Here is a 16242-nt window from a genome sequence, read left to right as displayed (position 1 = left end):
TATATCTCTGGGTGGGGGGCCTAAGGCATGAAAGGCTGAAACCTTATATTGCCTGAGTGTGTCACCACTTTGAGTAGCTAGCAATTGAGGATTATGGCACAGCTGTGAAGTCATGAAGCCACTTGTGCAATTACACATTTAAAATGTCAGTAACTGATCTGCCCTCATGTACTATCTGTCTAATATTGGGATCTGTCTCCTGGGTTTAGACATTGTCTCTCCAATGAGAGATTTTATTTGTAAAACAAAGTGGGATATCTGCTTTGTTCTGAAACAGTGGTCTTCAGACATCATGTTTTTCAGTGGCATTTTTTTAGTGCCTTGAACTAAGCTGCTTCTGGAGACCCATTAGGAATAAGCGCTAAATGAAAGAACAAATGAACCCTCAACCTTAAATAGTAGCTTACTTTTTTGCAAGCTTTACAAAACAATTTCCTTACAACAAGCTTGTGAGTTTTGTGGTCTTATGCATTATTGGTTTCCATTTGACATATGAGGAAATAGAGTCTCAGAGAGATGAATTGACTTGCTCATGTTTAATACTCACCTAGCAATTATTCATGTTAAGAATTCAGTCTTGGTTTCATGTCTCCAAATCCCAACATTTTTTTTCTTTTTCAACAAAGAGATACTCTTATCTTTCCCCAAAAAAATACAGAATGAATTTTACTTAATGAGATTTTAAATAGGCAGACTCACACCCCAATCTAGAGACAGTAAGAATAAAAACAAAAAACCCAGCCCCTTCTCCTTTCTTGTCTCCTGTACTTACCATACCACTTCCCACAGAGACCTGTATCTGTGATTCTGAAAGCATTACCATAAGAGTAAGCCTCCCCATATTTGGGGGGAGGAAAGTCAGGGTCACTATAGCATTAACTTCTCTCCTGGACTTATATTCCACATGACTCATGGCATTAGTCAAAGATAAGGCCCATGCTTTTTTCTCTATGTGGTTCTATGTCACATGGTTCCTTCATTCCAGTCTCCTTTTCAATTCTCAGTTCTATAATGCTCTACCATGACAATTTTTGCTTTGTTGCCTACAATTCTATATGCTCTATCTTTGTGTGTGTGTGTGTGTGTGTGTGTGTGTGTGTGTGTGTGTGTGTGTGAGAGAGTGAGAGACAGAGAGGAAGGGAGACAGACAGAGGCAAAGGTAGAGGTATTGAATGATTGATTGACTGATTGTCTCTGGCTCTTTTTCTTATTCATTTCTGAGTTTCTCATTCCTATTGCTGCTTCTTAACATTCATTGCCTCTACTATTGCTTTTACTTTTATTGCTATCTTTGGTTTCCTATCATTTGCTATACTCCTCAAGAAGTTGTTGTAAACATATTAGGATGAAGTACTGCTCTGTCTTTGAAAGTTATGAGGAAAAAAAAGTTACAAGATATCTCACAGACGCCTCTTTTGGGAGAATACTATGTGAAAAACAGCTCTTTACAAACTTATGTGATTATTGCAGTGAAAAAAACAATGATATTGGTATCAGGACAGACCTGAATTCAAATGATGCTCCTAGCATTGGTATCTGTGACCATCAACAAATTACATAGCTACCTTTGAGCATATTACATCATTTGTAAAGTGGAAGCAAAAGCCCTTGTAGTTCTTTGCAGAGCTGTTGTGAAGATTCACTGAAATCAGAAGTTATGGAAATCAAATGATAATGCTACTGCTGCTTTTAGGCTTCATCTATTTTTTCCATTTAAAGATGGAATTCCACTAAAAAATCGACTGTTGTTTCTAGGTTTGTAGCTTAGAAGGTAAAGAGAACTCGGTTACCAAAATTTTCTTGAATTTTTTTCTGGATTCCTCCCTGCACACACACATACAAGTCATTCTCATTTTCAGCTTGGTCTCTGGCAGAGGCAAAGTATGTGAAAGCATAGAGAATTGTACCTCTGACTTCTGGCTACTTGCTTTTTTTGTGGATTAAAAAAAGCTTCTCCCTGTGGCATCGCCACAAAATGGGCAGAGGACCAAGTCTAAATTGGTATGTGGTGCTGTTAGAAGGTCAGGAATTTAATAGCCTTCTGTCACTCCAATTTTTTTAGTATGATTTTGCAAGAGCAGAACTACTGACTTTATTTTCTATGAGACCTTTTTGTATTGGCTGAGAAACATTAGATTTTTATAAGCATACAGAACATGACTTCTGGATAGTCCAGACAGTGAAAGTCCATTAACTAGGATTTGAGTAACCGGCATTCATTTGCCAGTTCACATTTAAATAGCAAAGGGCTTTTTTTTTGTTTCTTTGTTCGCAAGATTTATTCTTCCCTACAATCTTATGGGGTAGGTAGGATAAGTATTATTACCCTCACTTCACAGATGAGAAAATAGTAGCCCATAATCAATGGTAGCCCACTTTTCATGATTACATATTCAGTAAGTGGACTGGCCAACCAGGGCTTTCTAATTCCAGAAGTTAATGTCCTTTCTACTTCCCTACCCTTCTTTTTTCATTTCCTCTGTTTGAGTAAAGAGTCATTTACCATATTGCAAACTACATGGCAAGATCTCCCAAAGCTCCCAGTGAAATTCCCTGTGGTGTTCTAGTAGCATCAGTTAAATCTGGTGCCATTTGGTCCTAGGTAAAAAATACTCTTTGAAAGGAACAGCTCCAGGTGGTAAATCCAAGGAAACAGGCAGAGAGACGTCGTACAGAAAATATGGGGCAATTGGCTATAGATTTGACATGGAACAAAGCAAAGTAAAATGTGGGATTCCATTGTTAAAGGTCTTTAACAATCGTCTTTAAACATCATTAGTCATGCTAGAAAAACCTTAAGCCTCTGTGGGATATCCCTGCTGGGTGAAATTACCATGGACAGAAATGAATGGGCAAACAAGTTGAAGCCAATTCAAATTCATTTTCTTTGCCTGCTGCTTTCTTGCTGGCTAATGTCAGGCATTCAGAGATGAGTAATTTCTTTTATGTTGGTGTATCTTAGAAACAACTTCATTTGGGATGCTAAGCTTGCTGTTGGGACTGTGGTAGTTAAGGTCTTGTAGTCATAGAATCTTAAGTTAGAAGGGGCCTCTGAGATCATCTGGTCCATTCAAATGAAGTAATAATTTTAAAGTACTTAGTACAGTGCTTACCGTATATACTCGAGTATAAGCTGAGTTTTTCTGCCCAATTTTTGGGCAGAAAATCCCCTCCTCGGCTTATACTCGAGTCACTAGATAAAACATGTGTAAATATCCCTTTGAATGCCCCCCTGCTGTGTAGTATACAGCGCGAGTGCCGACTGTGATACTACAGGGCTGGCCGTTGCTACGGTGATGTGGCTGTTCATGTAGTATCACAGTCGGTAACCGGACTGTATACTAATGCTAGCAACCGCTCTACATACATATACCGGCACCCGCTCTCCTCCTCTGCGGGTACCGGTGCGCCACCTAAACCTACTGATATAATAAGTTTTCCCAGATTTTTGGGTTAAAATTAAGGGCCTGGGCTTATATTCGGGTCGGCTTATATTCGAGTATATACGGTATATATAATAAAGACTGAAATATTAATATTGTTATTATTTTTAGCTTAAAGTCTTCAAAACATGGCACATTTTATTTCATTTGACCCTTACAACAACCCTGGGAGGTAGATTATCCCCATTTTACAGATGAGGAAACTGAGGCAAGCAACAGTAAAGTAAATTGCCCAGTGTAGCATGGCTAATAAGTTTCTGAAGCCAAAGTTGAAATTTGGTCTTCCTCACTCCAGACTGTGTCTTCTGTTCATTGGGTCGCCTGGCTGTCTTAGAGTGTTCCTCTGAGTTTCCATAAGAGAATCAAATAAGATAACATAATAGCTTTGCAAAAGAAGCCAGATAGCGTCATCATGTGTATAGCCTTATTATTTAAAGGCTATCTCTTTTTGAGCTCAAGTCTCTCTTCTCAAGTCTTCTCATCATCAGTTCTAGTTTTGAACTTCATTATAGCACAGAAATTTGGAGAAAGTTCCCCTTTCCTCCTCTGTCTGGTTTTCCAATGAAATGATTTCCAGACCTTTCTCTGTCCTGCCTCAATGCCCTACTGGATACTTCCATTTATCACAATTCCTTTTCAAATGATAATGCTTAAATCAAATCAGCAAAGAGCACAGTAGCAACTTTCTATCACAAAGACAATCTAGAGTAGCAAACAGGTTGGTAGATTCAATGGAATCAATCAATCACTGGAGATACAGAAACAAAAAGTAGGAAATCTAGATTCAAACCCTTCCTCTGATACTTAGTAACTAAGTGCCAATAGGAAAATTATATAATTTCTCTGAACCTCAATTTCCTCGTGTGTAAAATGGGGATGAGAATATCTTATACCTCCTACCTTATCAGTTTGTTCTGGGGATCAAATGAAATGATATATATAAAGCACTTTGAAAATAGTAAGAATGCTGTGGAAATGATTATTATTTTTGGTCTGAGCTCTGTTGTATTCAAAGAATTAGAGATCTTGTTAGTTTTCCTATTGCTGAAGTTGACTTTGTAGTTCACTAAAATTATTATCATTTCTTTGTCACCTGAAAATCTGTTATGTATTTCTCTTTTGTTTTGTAATTGATTTTTTTAAATCCCAGTGAAATGACTTAAGTTCATCCCTGACAAAAAATAATTTTGAAATTTGACTGACATTTCCATCATCTTAACAATTCAATCCCTTTGTCACATCTCTCAACCCTGTAATCCTTCAAAAAGTCAATTCAATTAGTTTGTGGTGGTTATCTTAGTGAATATGTGTACTATCTCCTGGTGAAATCATCAGAATTTTTTCTAAATGTGTATCAAATATTATTTTGATTCTCTCATCTAGAATTTTGCAGAGTTATCAAAATTATTTTAAAAGGTTATCAAAAATATTTATCAAAATACTAGTTTGTATTACTCTAGATATATTCTTTTTTTTTCCTTTTCAAAAATTTGGAAATTTTCCCAGTTCTAGTTTTCTGAGAGCTCTCTTGTGGACCATGATTTTTCAATGTTTATTGATAGTGTTTGCAAATGTCTTCGGGTCATTGGGATTAGAAATAAATAAACAGAAATATAAACTCATTTTAAACCATCTGCATATTATCTTGCTGTTTACTCATATTTCTTTGTCGGCAATTCAATGTGACTTCATTCTTTACCTTCCAATTGGAAGGTTCTTTTTTTTTTTTTTTTTTTTTGCTTGGGGCAGGGGGAAAAAGGAAGAGAGCAAAGATTCATTAAGCACCTGTTATGTGCCAAACGCTGAACTAAATACTTTACAAATATTTAATTTGATAATATTTTTGAATTTAATTTTTGAAAGGCTCAATTTATATTGCAGCTATATTTCTAAAGTCATTATGATGTGTTACTAATGAACTGAGTTTGGATTTATATCTAATTTATCATGCTTCAAGGAGCTGTGCTTTGCGGGGAGTGATAACAGATACTTCTTTCACTGATGAAGATCACAATCCTTCTGCATCTTGAAAGGCAGAAAAGAGAAGCAAAATAAAGGCTAGATTTGGCACCCAAGACTTAGATTCAGATCTTGCTGCAAACATTTTTTAGCTGTATGGCTTGGCAATTTCGATTACCCAATCTATAAAACGAGGAAGACTCTAGCACTTACCTTGGTGCAGAAGGCTCCCATAAGATCTATACTGAAAGGCCCTCATCTATCATCATGGGCTCTTTAAAAAGCAGTGATAGTTCTTTTCACCAGTCTAGTAGATTTCAGGTTGATAAAGTCAGCCCTCCAAAACCAGTCTGGTGATAAGCTCCTCCAACCTTCCTTTGACTGGTTCTTAAACCCAGATAGGCATCAGCTCATACCAGCTTCCTGCCTATTTGGAAGGACCCACTGGTGTTCTATTGGCATAACCTCTAAGAACACAGCATGATATTACGATGAGACCTCAGAATGGGGAATCATAGACGTAATCATAGACTAGCGGCAGAAGGGATCTCAAGAGGACATCCTTCTTTAACCCTTTGACTTGAGATTTAAGGAAACTAAACACAGGAAACTTTAAAGTAACTGCCCTAAGGGCTCTCAGAGATGTTGCTGGTGGAACCAGGATACTCTGTTACCCAATGTCCAAGTTTCATTGAGGTGGTTTTTGTTGTGGGGAAAGGCATACTGATAATTACCCTGAAATGTGCCCCATTTTATGCCTCCAGGAGTTGTTTTTCATATGTTTCTTTTCTTGCTAACGATCTCAACTGTGTTCTAGAAAAGATAGATAAGTTATGATGTCAGTGAATCCTACCTATGCCTTAATTCTGTTACATTTCGTACTCATTATTTTGGGGGACTGGTTTGTTTGTTTATTTTAAGGAGACTGCTTTTCTCTGCTGTGCATGCAGTAGACAGACTTACCTTCCGTGTACCTTTCCTTCCAGATTGAGTCTGGATTTTTTCATGAAAGTGATGTCAAGATAGTGGCAAAGTCAATTCGGGATAGAGTGGCATTAATTCAGTGGAGGAGAGAGAGGATCTGGCCTATTGTGCAGTCTGAAGAGCGCCGGGATTCAGAAATCCTCGATAAATCCAAGTTGCCACAGGCACAACTCCAGGTTCAGGTCACATACCATTCTCATGTGGGCCAGCAGACTCCGCTGGAACCTGAGGAGCCTGAAGCTGATCAGCATCTCTTTCAGCCGAAACTTCCTACAAGCGCCACATCAGTGGCATGTAAGTCTGCTTTTTTTCTTTACAAGGAAAATATAATTGTAATATAGCAGAACCCTATTCCAGCATGACTTGTAACTTCATGCATTTACAATTTATGCTTGGAGTCAAATATGTTCTCTGAGACTAATATACCTATTTAAAAGCTTTGTTTAATTTGTTTAATTTTTTTTTTTTGTAAAGGGAGGGAGGATTTTTTAAAAAATCAGTAAAATCGTTTTCATATTGTATATAGAAAAAAAATACTGTGAAATGGGGATTTGTAGCTTCTTAATAGAAAATTTAAGACAATACAACCTATGTGCTTTTTTTGGTAAGGTCATGATGGGCTCATTTATTTTTCTTTTTAATGTTCTTAGGACTGAGTACTAGGCAGTGTGATATAGTTAAAAAAGAATACTCGGCTTGGAATCAGGAAAGGTCTGAGATTGACTCATATTTCTGGTACTTGGTTATGTTGGGCAAGTCCATCTAGATTCTCTAATGTCTCAGTTTCTTCATCTATAGCAGTGTCTATGGCATCTAATCCCTAGGATAAAGTGTTTTTAAGCACACTGCAAACCTGAAAGATATATAAATGTTGGGTCATGGGCTTAAATTAAACTGGCAAAAGCATTGGCTATGGGAGGGCATCTAGCAATCAGCTCACAACACGCCTTTCTTTAAACTATTATTTAAACTAATACACTGAACTGAATATTAGAGACTCAAAGATAAAAGTGAACCAGTTCTTTCCGTCATGAAGCTGTCATTCTTTGGAAGAGACAATATGTGTAATTACAATGTATGCAAAATGCAATCGGGAATGGAGCAGTAGCACTAATAGATTGGGGAAGATCAGGAAAACTTCATGAATGGAAACTAAGCTTGAAAAGAAGCAGAAATTCTAAGATGCAGAGAGAAGAAAGGGAATATTTTCCAGGCAGGGAGCATGAAAATACTTTCTCAGTTTTATAGTTTTTCCATGTAAGTTTCAGGCAGATTGTGAAGCACCTTGTATGTCAAACAGATTTGACTCTAGAGGAAATAGGAAATCCTAGGATTTTGAGAAATGTAGTGACATGATCAGTGACCAAAAAAAAATCATTTGGGTAACAGTTGGAGGCAGAGAGCACCATGAATTAGGGAAGGGAAAAACAGGGAAGGAATAAGAATTATCACTCTATTGAGGGATGACATAACCTTTGAACTAGTAGAATCCCTTAAACACCTAGGTTCCTTCCTTAATCAAATAATCTAATATCTATGCCCACTTAAAGTGCTGTAAATTGTTTATTTCAACTTATAAATAATGTTACTTCTACACGCTTGGCCATTAGTTTTGACTTTACTTATGTTTCTACTTAAGTACTGTTGGGTAAATTCAGAGGAAATCCAAAAATCTGAAGAAGTAATATGAAGAGTTAGTTCTATTTACTTGTCACTTGGTTTCTTACTGAAACTTAAAGATCAAATCTTACTTTAGGCTTTCAGAATTGCAACTTGTAAATCTTGCTGTTTACTTAATTATTGTGGATGACAGAATATGCAAAGGATAGTAATAATTACAGAGGGGAAAGCAGAGAAGAAGGAAAAAGAAAAAGGGAGTAAAGGAAGAAGTTATCAAAAGCTTACTGTGTACTATGTTCTGTGCTAAGTACTTTACAGAGCATCTTAATGTTTGCAAAGTGTTTTAATTTGCTGTGTTTGATGGGTACTAAAGGTATTATTGTCTCTATTGTATCAATGAAGAGAGGTTACAGGGTCACACAGATACTCAGTGTCACATAAGTCCCTCTAACTCCAAGCCAAGCACACCATCCATTAAACCAGGCTACATTATGGAGTGAGTGATAAATGCTTCTTCACAATTTTGTTCCATAAATTTAAATTAAACATCTGAATGCATTTATTTTTATTTGATTACAAAAGAGAAGAGGGAGAAATTGAATCAGGTCATAAATATTTACCACTGTCACTCATGACATGCCTTTTCATTTTCTTTTTGCTCTCTGCAAGAGTATGTTGGCAAAATTGGCTTTCCCCACTGCTGTACTAGCAGCACTTTGCTTATTGAGTTCGGCAAAGAAGGTTGCCATTTGATACATGCAAATCCTGAGGCCAGCAGTTAGGCTATTGCTGACATTGAGAGTTTCCTTTGGGATATGGGAACAAAAAAGACAGGATTGAGAACCAGCTGTCATTTTTCATTTTTATTGCAATGAAAGCTGTAGAATGAACAATTTCCATGGGCACCATCTTGGAATTTTCCACTGAGAGACACAATAGTTTTAGTGAAACAAGCTTGTTAATTGTATGGAGATATTTAATAAGCTTCAGTGAATCTGAAAAGGCCCCTTCTCAAGCTTTAATATTCAGTAAAACCATTATAATCCTGACTTACATTTGACAAAGATGCCACGATGGATCAATTGCCAAGCTTCTGCAGTTTCCAAAGTTGAATTCGAACCAAATCTCTGCCTGATGAACAGCAACAAAGTTATGGATTGTATGGTTGTTTTGTAAAAAGCTAGGCTCGTAGTGTACTTGATAATGCATAGAATACTGGATGGAAGATCCAGACATACACTTTGGATTCGTAATGGGACAGTAACCAGAATACTGAGATATTACTCTGTGGCTTTATTTTTTCTGTATACCAAATGTAGACAAGACCTATTCGAGTGATTCTACTGCTCTGCTGTGAATTCTGCCAGTCTTTTAACTGCCATTATAAGACTGATCATATTACTCCCCAACTCAATAAACTCCAGTGACCCCTTATTATCTCTAGGATAAAATATGTGTTTACATTCCCCAATGCATTCTCTTTCTCTCTAAACATTTTAATCCAACTATACTGTGCCTTATTTTTCAACATAATACACAACACCTGGCTGCCCTTTATACATGGATTATATATCTTCCTGATCTCTGCTTTTTGGATTCCCTGATTTCCATTAAATCACATTTGAAATATGACTTTTTATATAAAATATTTTCCTGATCCTCCCACTCACTCATTGTTGCTTGTCCTTTGTTCTCAAAAACAACCATGACATCAGGGAAATGGTACTGTAACATGCAAATGAATTAGTGGGCCATGCAAAGTTACTAGTCACACTTTCTCATCCAGAGCCACCTGAGTCCAATGGCAAGGTACAGATCAGGATGACTGGAGGTGCTCCCCGGATGTAGTGGGAGACTTTGGTATTTTGAAGATAAAGGCTTTAATAGATTTCAGTTTGACTGAGGCAATCTTCTACTCACTAGTATAATCCCTCCTAAAACTATCTTGTTAATCACTCAATGAGTATTTATTTTTAAGTACTTATTATATACCAGACACTTAGTTAAGCCTTGGGAATACAAATACAAACTCAAAAGAAAATTACTGCACATAAGAAGATGACATTCTAATAAGGACATTTTCCAAAAAGGAACTGAAAAGAGACAGAGACAGAGACAGAGATAGAGACACGTGAGATTTGGGAAATAGGACCCTTCCTACAATGTGATACTTTCTCAGTTTGATGAATGTTGTAGTAGTCAACTTGGTAGTTTTAATTACCTTCTGTCATATAGAGCAGAGCAGTCTCTTTTGGAGTTGATGTTATTTGCAAAGCTTGAACAAATTGCTCAGAAGTGTATTCTAATGGACAAGTGAGTTTTTAATGTAATCTGTATATTAATGTTCCCATTTCTCTGAACATGTCCAACATTCTTTGTTCTGGGCATTAATGGGACTATAGTACTTAAAAAATGTTTACTGTAAACCTTGAAATTTTGTTTCTTGCTTCCAGCGGACAGCACATTTGACAGTGGCCAAGGCTCCACTGTGTACTCCGACTCCCAGAGTAGCCAGCAGAGTGTGATTTACTCCTCCCTGCCCGATGCCATCCCTCCCACTATTCAGCGTGTCTATAGCCCACCTGTCAGTGATGGTCAGGTTGGGACACAGAGCCACCCATCTCTGGGGCCCTACCAGCAGCCTACACCGGTAAGTTCTTAGTCTCAGTCCTCATTGGTCATGTTTATAAAGAATCAAGAATATTGTTGTAATAATGGCCAGGCTATCTGACTATTGGAATGATGTAGTGGAAATCCCAATAGTAGTAGAGACCCAAATAATTTTTTTTTGGCTGAGGCAATTGGAGATAAGTGACTTGCCCAGGATCACACAGCCAGGAAGTGTTAGATATCTGAGAAGGACTAAGGTCCTCCCTGACTTCAGGGCTGGTGTTCTATCCACTGCACCAACTAGCTGTCTCCCCCCCAATACTGTTTTTTTAATAGCTTTTTATTTACAAGATATATGCATGGGTAATTTTTCAGCATTGACAATTGTAAAACCTTTTGTTCCAATTTTTCCCCTTCTTTCCCCCATTCCCTCCCCTAGATGGCAGGTAGACAAAAACATGTTAAATATGTTAAAGTATAAGTTAAATACAACATATGTATACATGTCCATACAGTTATTTTGCTGTACAAAAAGAATTGGACTTTGAAATAGTGTACAATTAATCTGTGAAGGAAATCAAAAATGCAGGCGGACAAAAATAGAGGGATTGGGAATGCTATGTAGTGGTTCATAGTCATCTCCCAGACTTCTTTCGCTGGGTGTAGCTGGTTCAATTCATTACTGCTCTACTGGAACTGATTTGGTTCATTTCATTGCTGGAGATGGCCACGTCCATCAGAATTGATCATCATATAGCTTTGTTGTTGAAGTATATGATATCTCCTGGTCCTGCTCATTTCACTCAGCATCAGTTCATGTACGTCTCTCCAGCCCTTTCTGAAATCATCCTGCTGATCATTTCTTTTTTTTTTTTTAATTTATTTTTTAAATTTTTATTTAATAATTACTTTATATTGACAGAATCCATGCCAGGGTAATTTTTTTACAACATTATCCCTTGCACTCGTTTCTGTTCCGATTTTTCCCGTCCCTCCCTCCACCCCCTCCCCTAGATGGCAAGCAGTCCTATATATGTTAGATATGTTGCAGTATATCCTAGATACAATATATGTTTGCAGAACCGAACAGTTCTCTTGTTGCACAGGGAGAATTGGATTCAGAAGGTATAAATAACCTGGGAAGAAAAACAAAAATGCAGATAGTTCACATTCGTTTCCCAGTGTTCTTTCTTTGGGTGTAGCTGCTTCTGTCCGTCATTTATCAATTGAAACTCAGTTAGGTCTCTTTGTCAAAGAAATCCACTTCCATCAAAATATGTCCTCATACAATATCGTTGTCGAAGTGTATAATGATCTCCTGGTTCTGCTCATTTCACTTAGCATCAGTTCATGTAAGTCTCGCCAGTCCTCTCTGTATTCATCCTGTTGGTCATTCCTTACAGAACAATAATATTCCATAACATTCATATACCACAATTTACCCAGCCATTCTCCAATTGATGGGCATCCATTCATTTTCCAGTTTCTAGCCACTACAAACAGGGCTGCCACAAACATTTTGGCACATACATGTCCCTTTCCCTTCTTTAGTATCTCTTTGGGATATAAGCCCAGAAGTAACACTGCTGGATCAAAGGGTATGCACAATTTGATAACTTTTGGGGCATAATTCCAGATTGCTCTCCAGAATGGCTGGATGTGTTCACAATTCCACCAACAATGTATCAGTGTCCCAGTTTTCCCGCATCCCCTCCAACATTCATCATTATTTTTTCCTGTCATCTTAGCCAATCTGACAGGTGTGTAGTGGTATCTCAGAGTTGTCTTAATTTACATTTCTCTGATCAATAATGATTTGGAACACTCTTTCATATGAGTGGTAATAGTTTCAATTTCATCCTCTGAAAATTGTCTGTTCATATCCTTTGACCATTTCTCAATTGGAGAATGGCTTGATTTCTTATAAATGTGAGTCAGTTCTCTATATATTTTGGAAATGAGGCCTTTATCAGAACCTTTAACTGTGAAGATGTTTTCCCAGTTTGTTGCTTCCCTTCTAATCTTGTTTGCATTAGTTTTGTTTGTACAAAGGCTTTTTAATTTGATGTAATCAAAATTTTCTATTTTGTGATCAGTAATGGTCTCTAGTTCATCTTTGGTCACAAATTTCTTTCTCCTCCACAAGTCTGAGAGATAAACTATCCTATGTTCCTCTAATTTATTTATAATCTCGTTCTTTATGCCTAGGTCATGGACCCATTTTGATCTTATCTTGGTATATGGTGTTAAGTGTGGGTCCATCCTGCTGATCATTTCTTACAGAACAATAATATTCCATAACATTCCTATACCACAATTTATTCAGCCATTCTCCACCTGATGGGCATCCACTCAGTTTCCAGTTTCTGGACCACTACAAAGAGATCTGCCACAAACATTCATGCACATACAGGTCCCCTTCCTTTCTTTAAAATCTCTTTGGGATATAAGCCCAGTAGTAACACTGCTGGATCAAAGAGTATGCACAGTTTGATAACTTTTTTGAGCATAGTTCCAAATTGCTCTCCAGAATGGCTGGATGTATTCACAATTCCACCAACAATGTATCAGTGTCCCAGTTTTCCCACATCCCCTCCAACATTCCGCATTATCTTTCCCTGTCATTCTAGCCAGTTTGACAGGTGTGTAGTAGTATCTCAGAGTTGTCTTAATTTGCTTTTCTCTGATTAATAATGACTTGGAACATCTTTTCTAATGGCTAGAAATAATTTTAATTTCTTCATCTGATAATTGTCTGTTCATATCCTTTTGGCCATTTATCAATTGGAGAATGGCTTGATTTCTTATAAATTAGAGTCAATTCTCTATATATTTTGGAAATGAGGCCTTTTATCAGAACTTTTGACTGTAAAAATGTTTTCCCAGTTTATTGCTTCCCTTCTAATCTGGTCTGCATTAGTTTTGTTTGTAAAAAAAACTTTTCAATTTGATACAATCAAAATTTTCTATTTTGTGATCAGTAATGCTCTCTAGTTCTCCCCAATACTTTTTCAGAAACCCCTAGACCATGCAACTTTGGGAATGGTATTCACCTTAGGAATATAGCTATTGGAAGTGATATAGCACAATCTTGAACAATGTGTCTGTGAAATAAAGGGAATTGGACCTGATATCCTTATTCTACTAAGCTATCCAAAATTGTCTGTTCTGTCACTCAAGAGTCTAGACTACTATCTTGTAGCTCAAACAATGAGTACTTTTCACTTTCATGAAAGAAGAAATGGGGTCGTTGTTAGTCCCCTTTACCCACCAATCATGTAAACTGCAATCCCATGGTATCATTTATTCTGTTCTGTTCTTTGTTCTGTACTTCCCAACTCTACCTCTTAATGGTTTTCCTTATAAATTTACCTTAAAGGTTTTCTCCTTGTTCTTGACAGTCTTCCTTCCTTGGAATTTAGCCTGCTTTAATTGGTGTTACAATTATAATAAAATTTTGTCTCTCGACTTAGAAATTATTTGAGCTTCCAGATTCTCTTGAGACACTCAGGACATTGGTCCAGAACCTCAGTTTATTTTAGGAATCCCCTGTCTCCTGCAACCCAATAATCTGTTCATATGATGAGCATCCTAAATTATCCTTTTAATCAATTAGTTTTTTCTCTAATTGCAGGGAGTGGGAGTTGGGGGGAGGACAAATACTATTGAATAAGCCAAAAATTACTTCTGCTTGGCTTTGGAACCCATTAGGCAACTTAGTCTGACTTTGACTAATTAGGTTGAAGTTTCACAGTATGTGCCATCTGACTTCACCAGATTTGGCCAGAGATCAATAGCAGGGAGAATATCAACCTGGGATTAAAAATTTGTCATAGGATAATCCTCAACGTGAATTATTCATACATATGTCGCTGAGAGTTAGCTTATTTTCCTTCCTGTCCCCAACTTCTCATTCTTCTTCACTCATCATTCATATTAAATAGCTTAGATATTTATCTTTTAAATTTGTATTTACATATTTTAATCTTGCTATTAAAACATAGGCCAACCAGCTATTCTTTGCATTTATCTATTTTCATTAAAATTGGGTTTAAATTTACACACACACACACACACACACACACACACTCACTCTCTCTCTCTCTCATGTGTTTTGTGGCATTTTTGGAAACTCCCCCGGGATGCAGCAGATGGTCTCAACATGCCTTATAATCCCACTCAACCACCATTAACTCACTAAGTCTTTGAGGAAAATTCAAGTTCCATTAGTGGACACACGGTCACTTCTTTCTTCCTATTTTTTTTTTGTCATGCTTTTTCTTTTGTTAACTCAGTGGCTCTGCTGTTAGGGATATATTCCTGCTGGGAAGGGAAGACAGGGAATAAGTCTGAGATACAAATGAGAAGAAAGTCTTCTACCATATCTGCAAAATCCAGAAGGACATGTTCTCTAAACTAGATGAACTTGTATAATTTGTATAATAATAAATATCATGTAATTATATGTAATAAATTGTATAATTGTATAAGTCTCAAGGAAAGATCACCACATTCTTACTGGTCAAGATTTTTCTGACAGTGTCTGTGTGTGTGTGTGTGTGTGTGTGTGTGTGTGTGTGTGTGTGTGTCTTATTTAAGGACTCCTTAACTTTTTTCCACTAACTCTTTATGCTAAAAAATTTTTTATGTGATCCTGGGATATGGGTATATAAAATAAGTATACAAATCAAGCACTTATTTAGAATAAACTATAACCATGTGCCTACCATTCAGTTATAAGACCTCATATGGAGTGGCAAACCACAGTTTTAAGAAGTTGTCCCTTTTTAAAAAATAAATAACCTCCTTTCTGTGAAGAGTGGAATTTTCAGACAGTGAGATGTGTCCATTCATGAAAATAATACTATATTAAGATGTTTCAGCCTATCTGTTATGTCCTGTGTGACTGTTTATGTATAATGCTAGCTTTGTTTAAAAGTTAGGAGTAGGGATATAGAACTGTTATTTATCAACATCATAGATACAAGGTGATATCGTTGGCTTGTATGTTATTCAATTTAACCAAATTTTAATGTGTCTTCTATATATAAATCATTGTACTTGGTATTAAGAAACAAATACCAAGGAAACAAATAGTCTTCCTTGGGAAAGAACTTTTTATGTTTTTCTTTTCTTTTTTTTTTGGGAAGTAGACTTTGATAACCCCAGTGAATTCCTAGTATTATTTTCCTTCTTGTCATTTCCTTTTTCCTGTCTTCCATTCTGGATATATTTGAATAGTTAGCTTGATTTACAGTAAGATCTACTAAATCTATAAGTTGTCTTAAAGTAAAATTGGATGGGTTGTGCTTTCTCTTTAGCCTGGACTTACTGTGGGCCCTGTTTCATCCACTGTACTCCCTCCAAGACCACAGCAACATTACCCAGAACCAGCAATGACTTTCTCAGTGCAACCAACAACAGTTGCTTCAGGGCATATGGGGCCAGCACCATCTATGTTACCTACTCAGCCAGTAAGTCCATGAAATTTCTTTCTTTTCTTTTTTCTTTTTTCTTTTTTTTTTTTTTTTGGCTGAAGCAATTGGGGTTAAATGACTTGCCCAGGGTCACACAGCTAGGAAATATTAAGGGTCTGAGACCAGATTTGAACTCAGGTCCTCCTGAC

General features: G+C 36.9%; 1 protein-coding gene across 1 annotated transcript in view; it reads left to right on the top strand.

Moving 5' to 3' along the window:
• Positions 1-16242, top strand: part of WNK2 (WNK lysine deficient protein kinase 2) — a 229901-nt gene that overhangs the window by 141209 nt on the left and 72450 nt on the right. The window contains 3 exon segments of the mRNA XM_051983917.1: positions 6389-6680; positions 10460-10656; positions 15938-16090. Coding sequence (XP_051839877.1) covers positions 6389-6680; positions 10460-10656; positions 15938-16090 — 642 coding nt within the window.

The sequence above is a fragment of the Antechinus flavipes genome, chromosome 1 (assembly GCF_016432865.1).
Source record: "Antechinus flavipes isolate AdamAnt ecotype Samford, QLD, Australia chromosome 1, AdamAnt_v2, whole genome shotgun sequence".
In the NCBI taxonomy this organism is placed as follows: Eukaryota; Metazoa; Chordata; class Mammalia; order Dasyuromorphia; family Dasyuridae; genus Antechinus; species Antechinus flavipes.
Note: the sequence above shows the minus strand (reverse complement) of the source record. Positions and strands in the feature narration are given on the sequence as shown.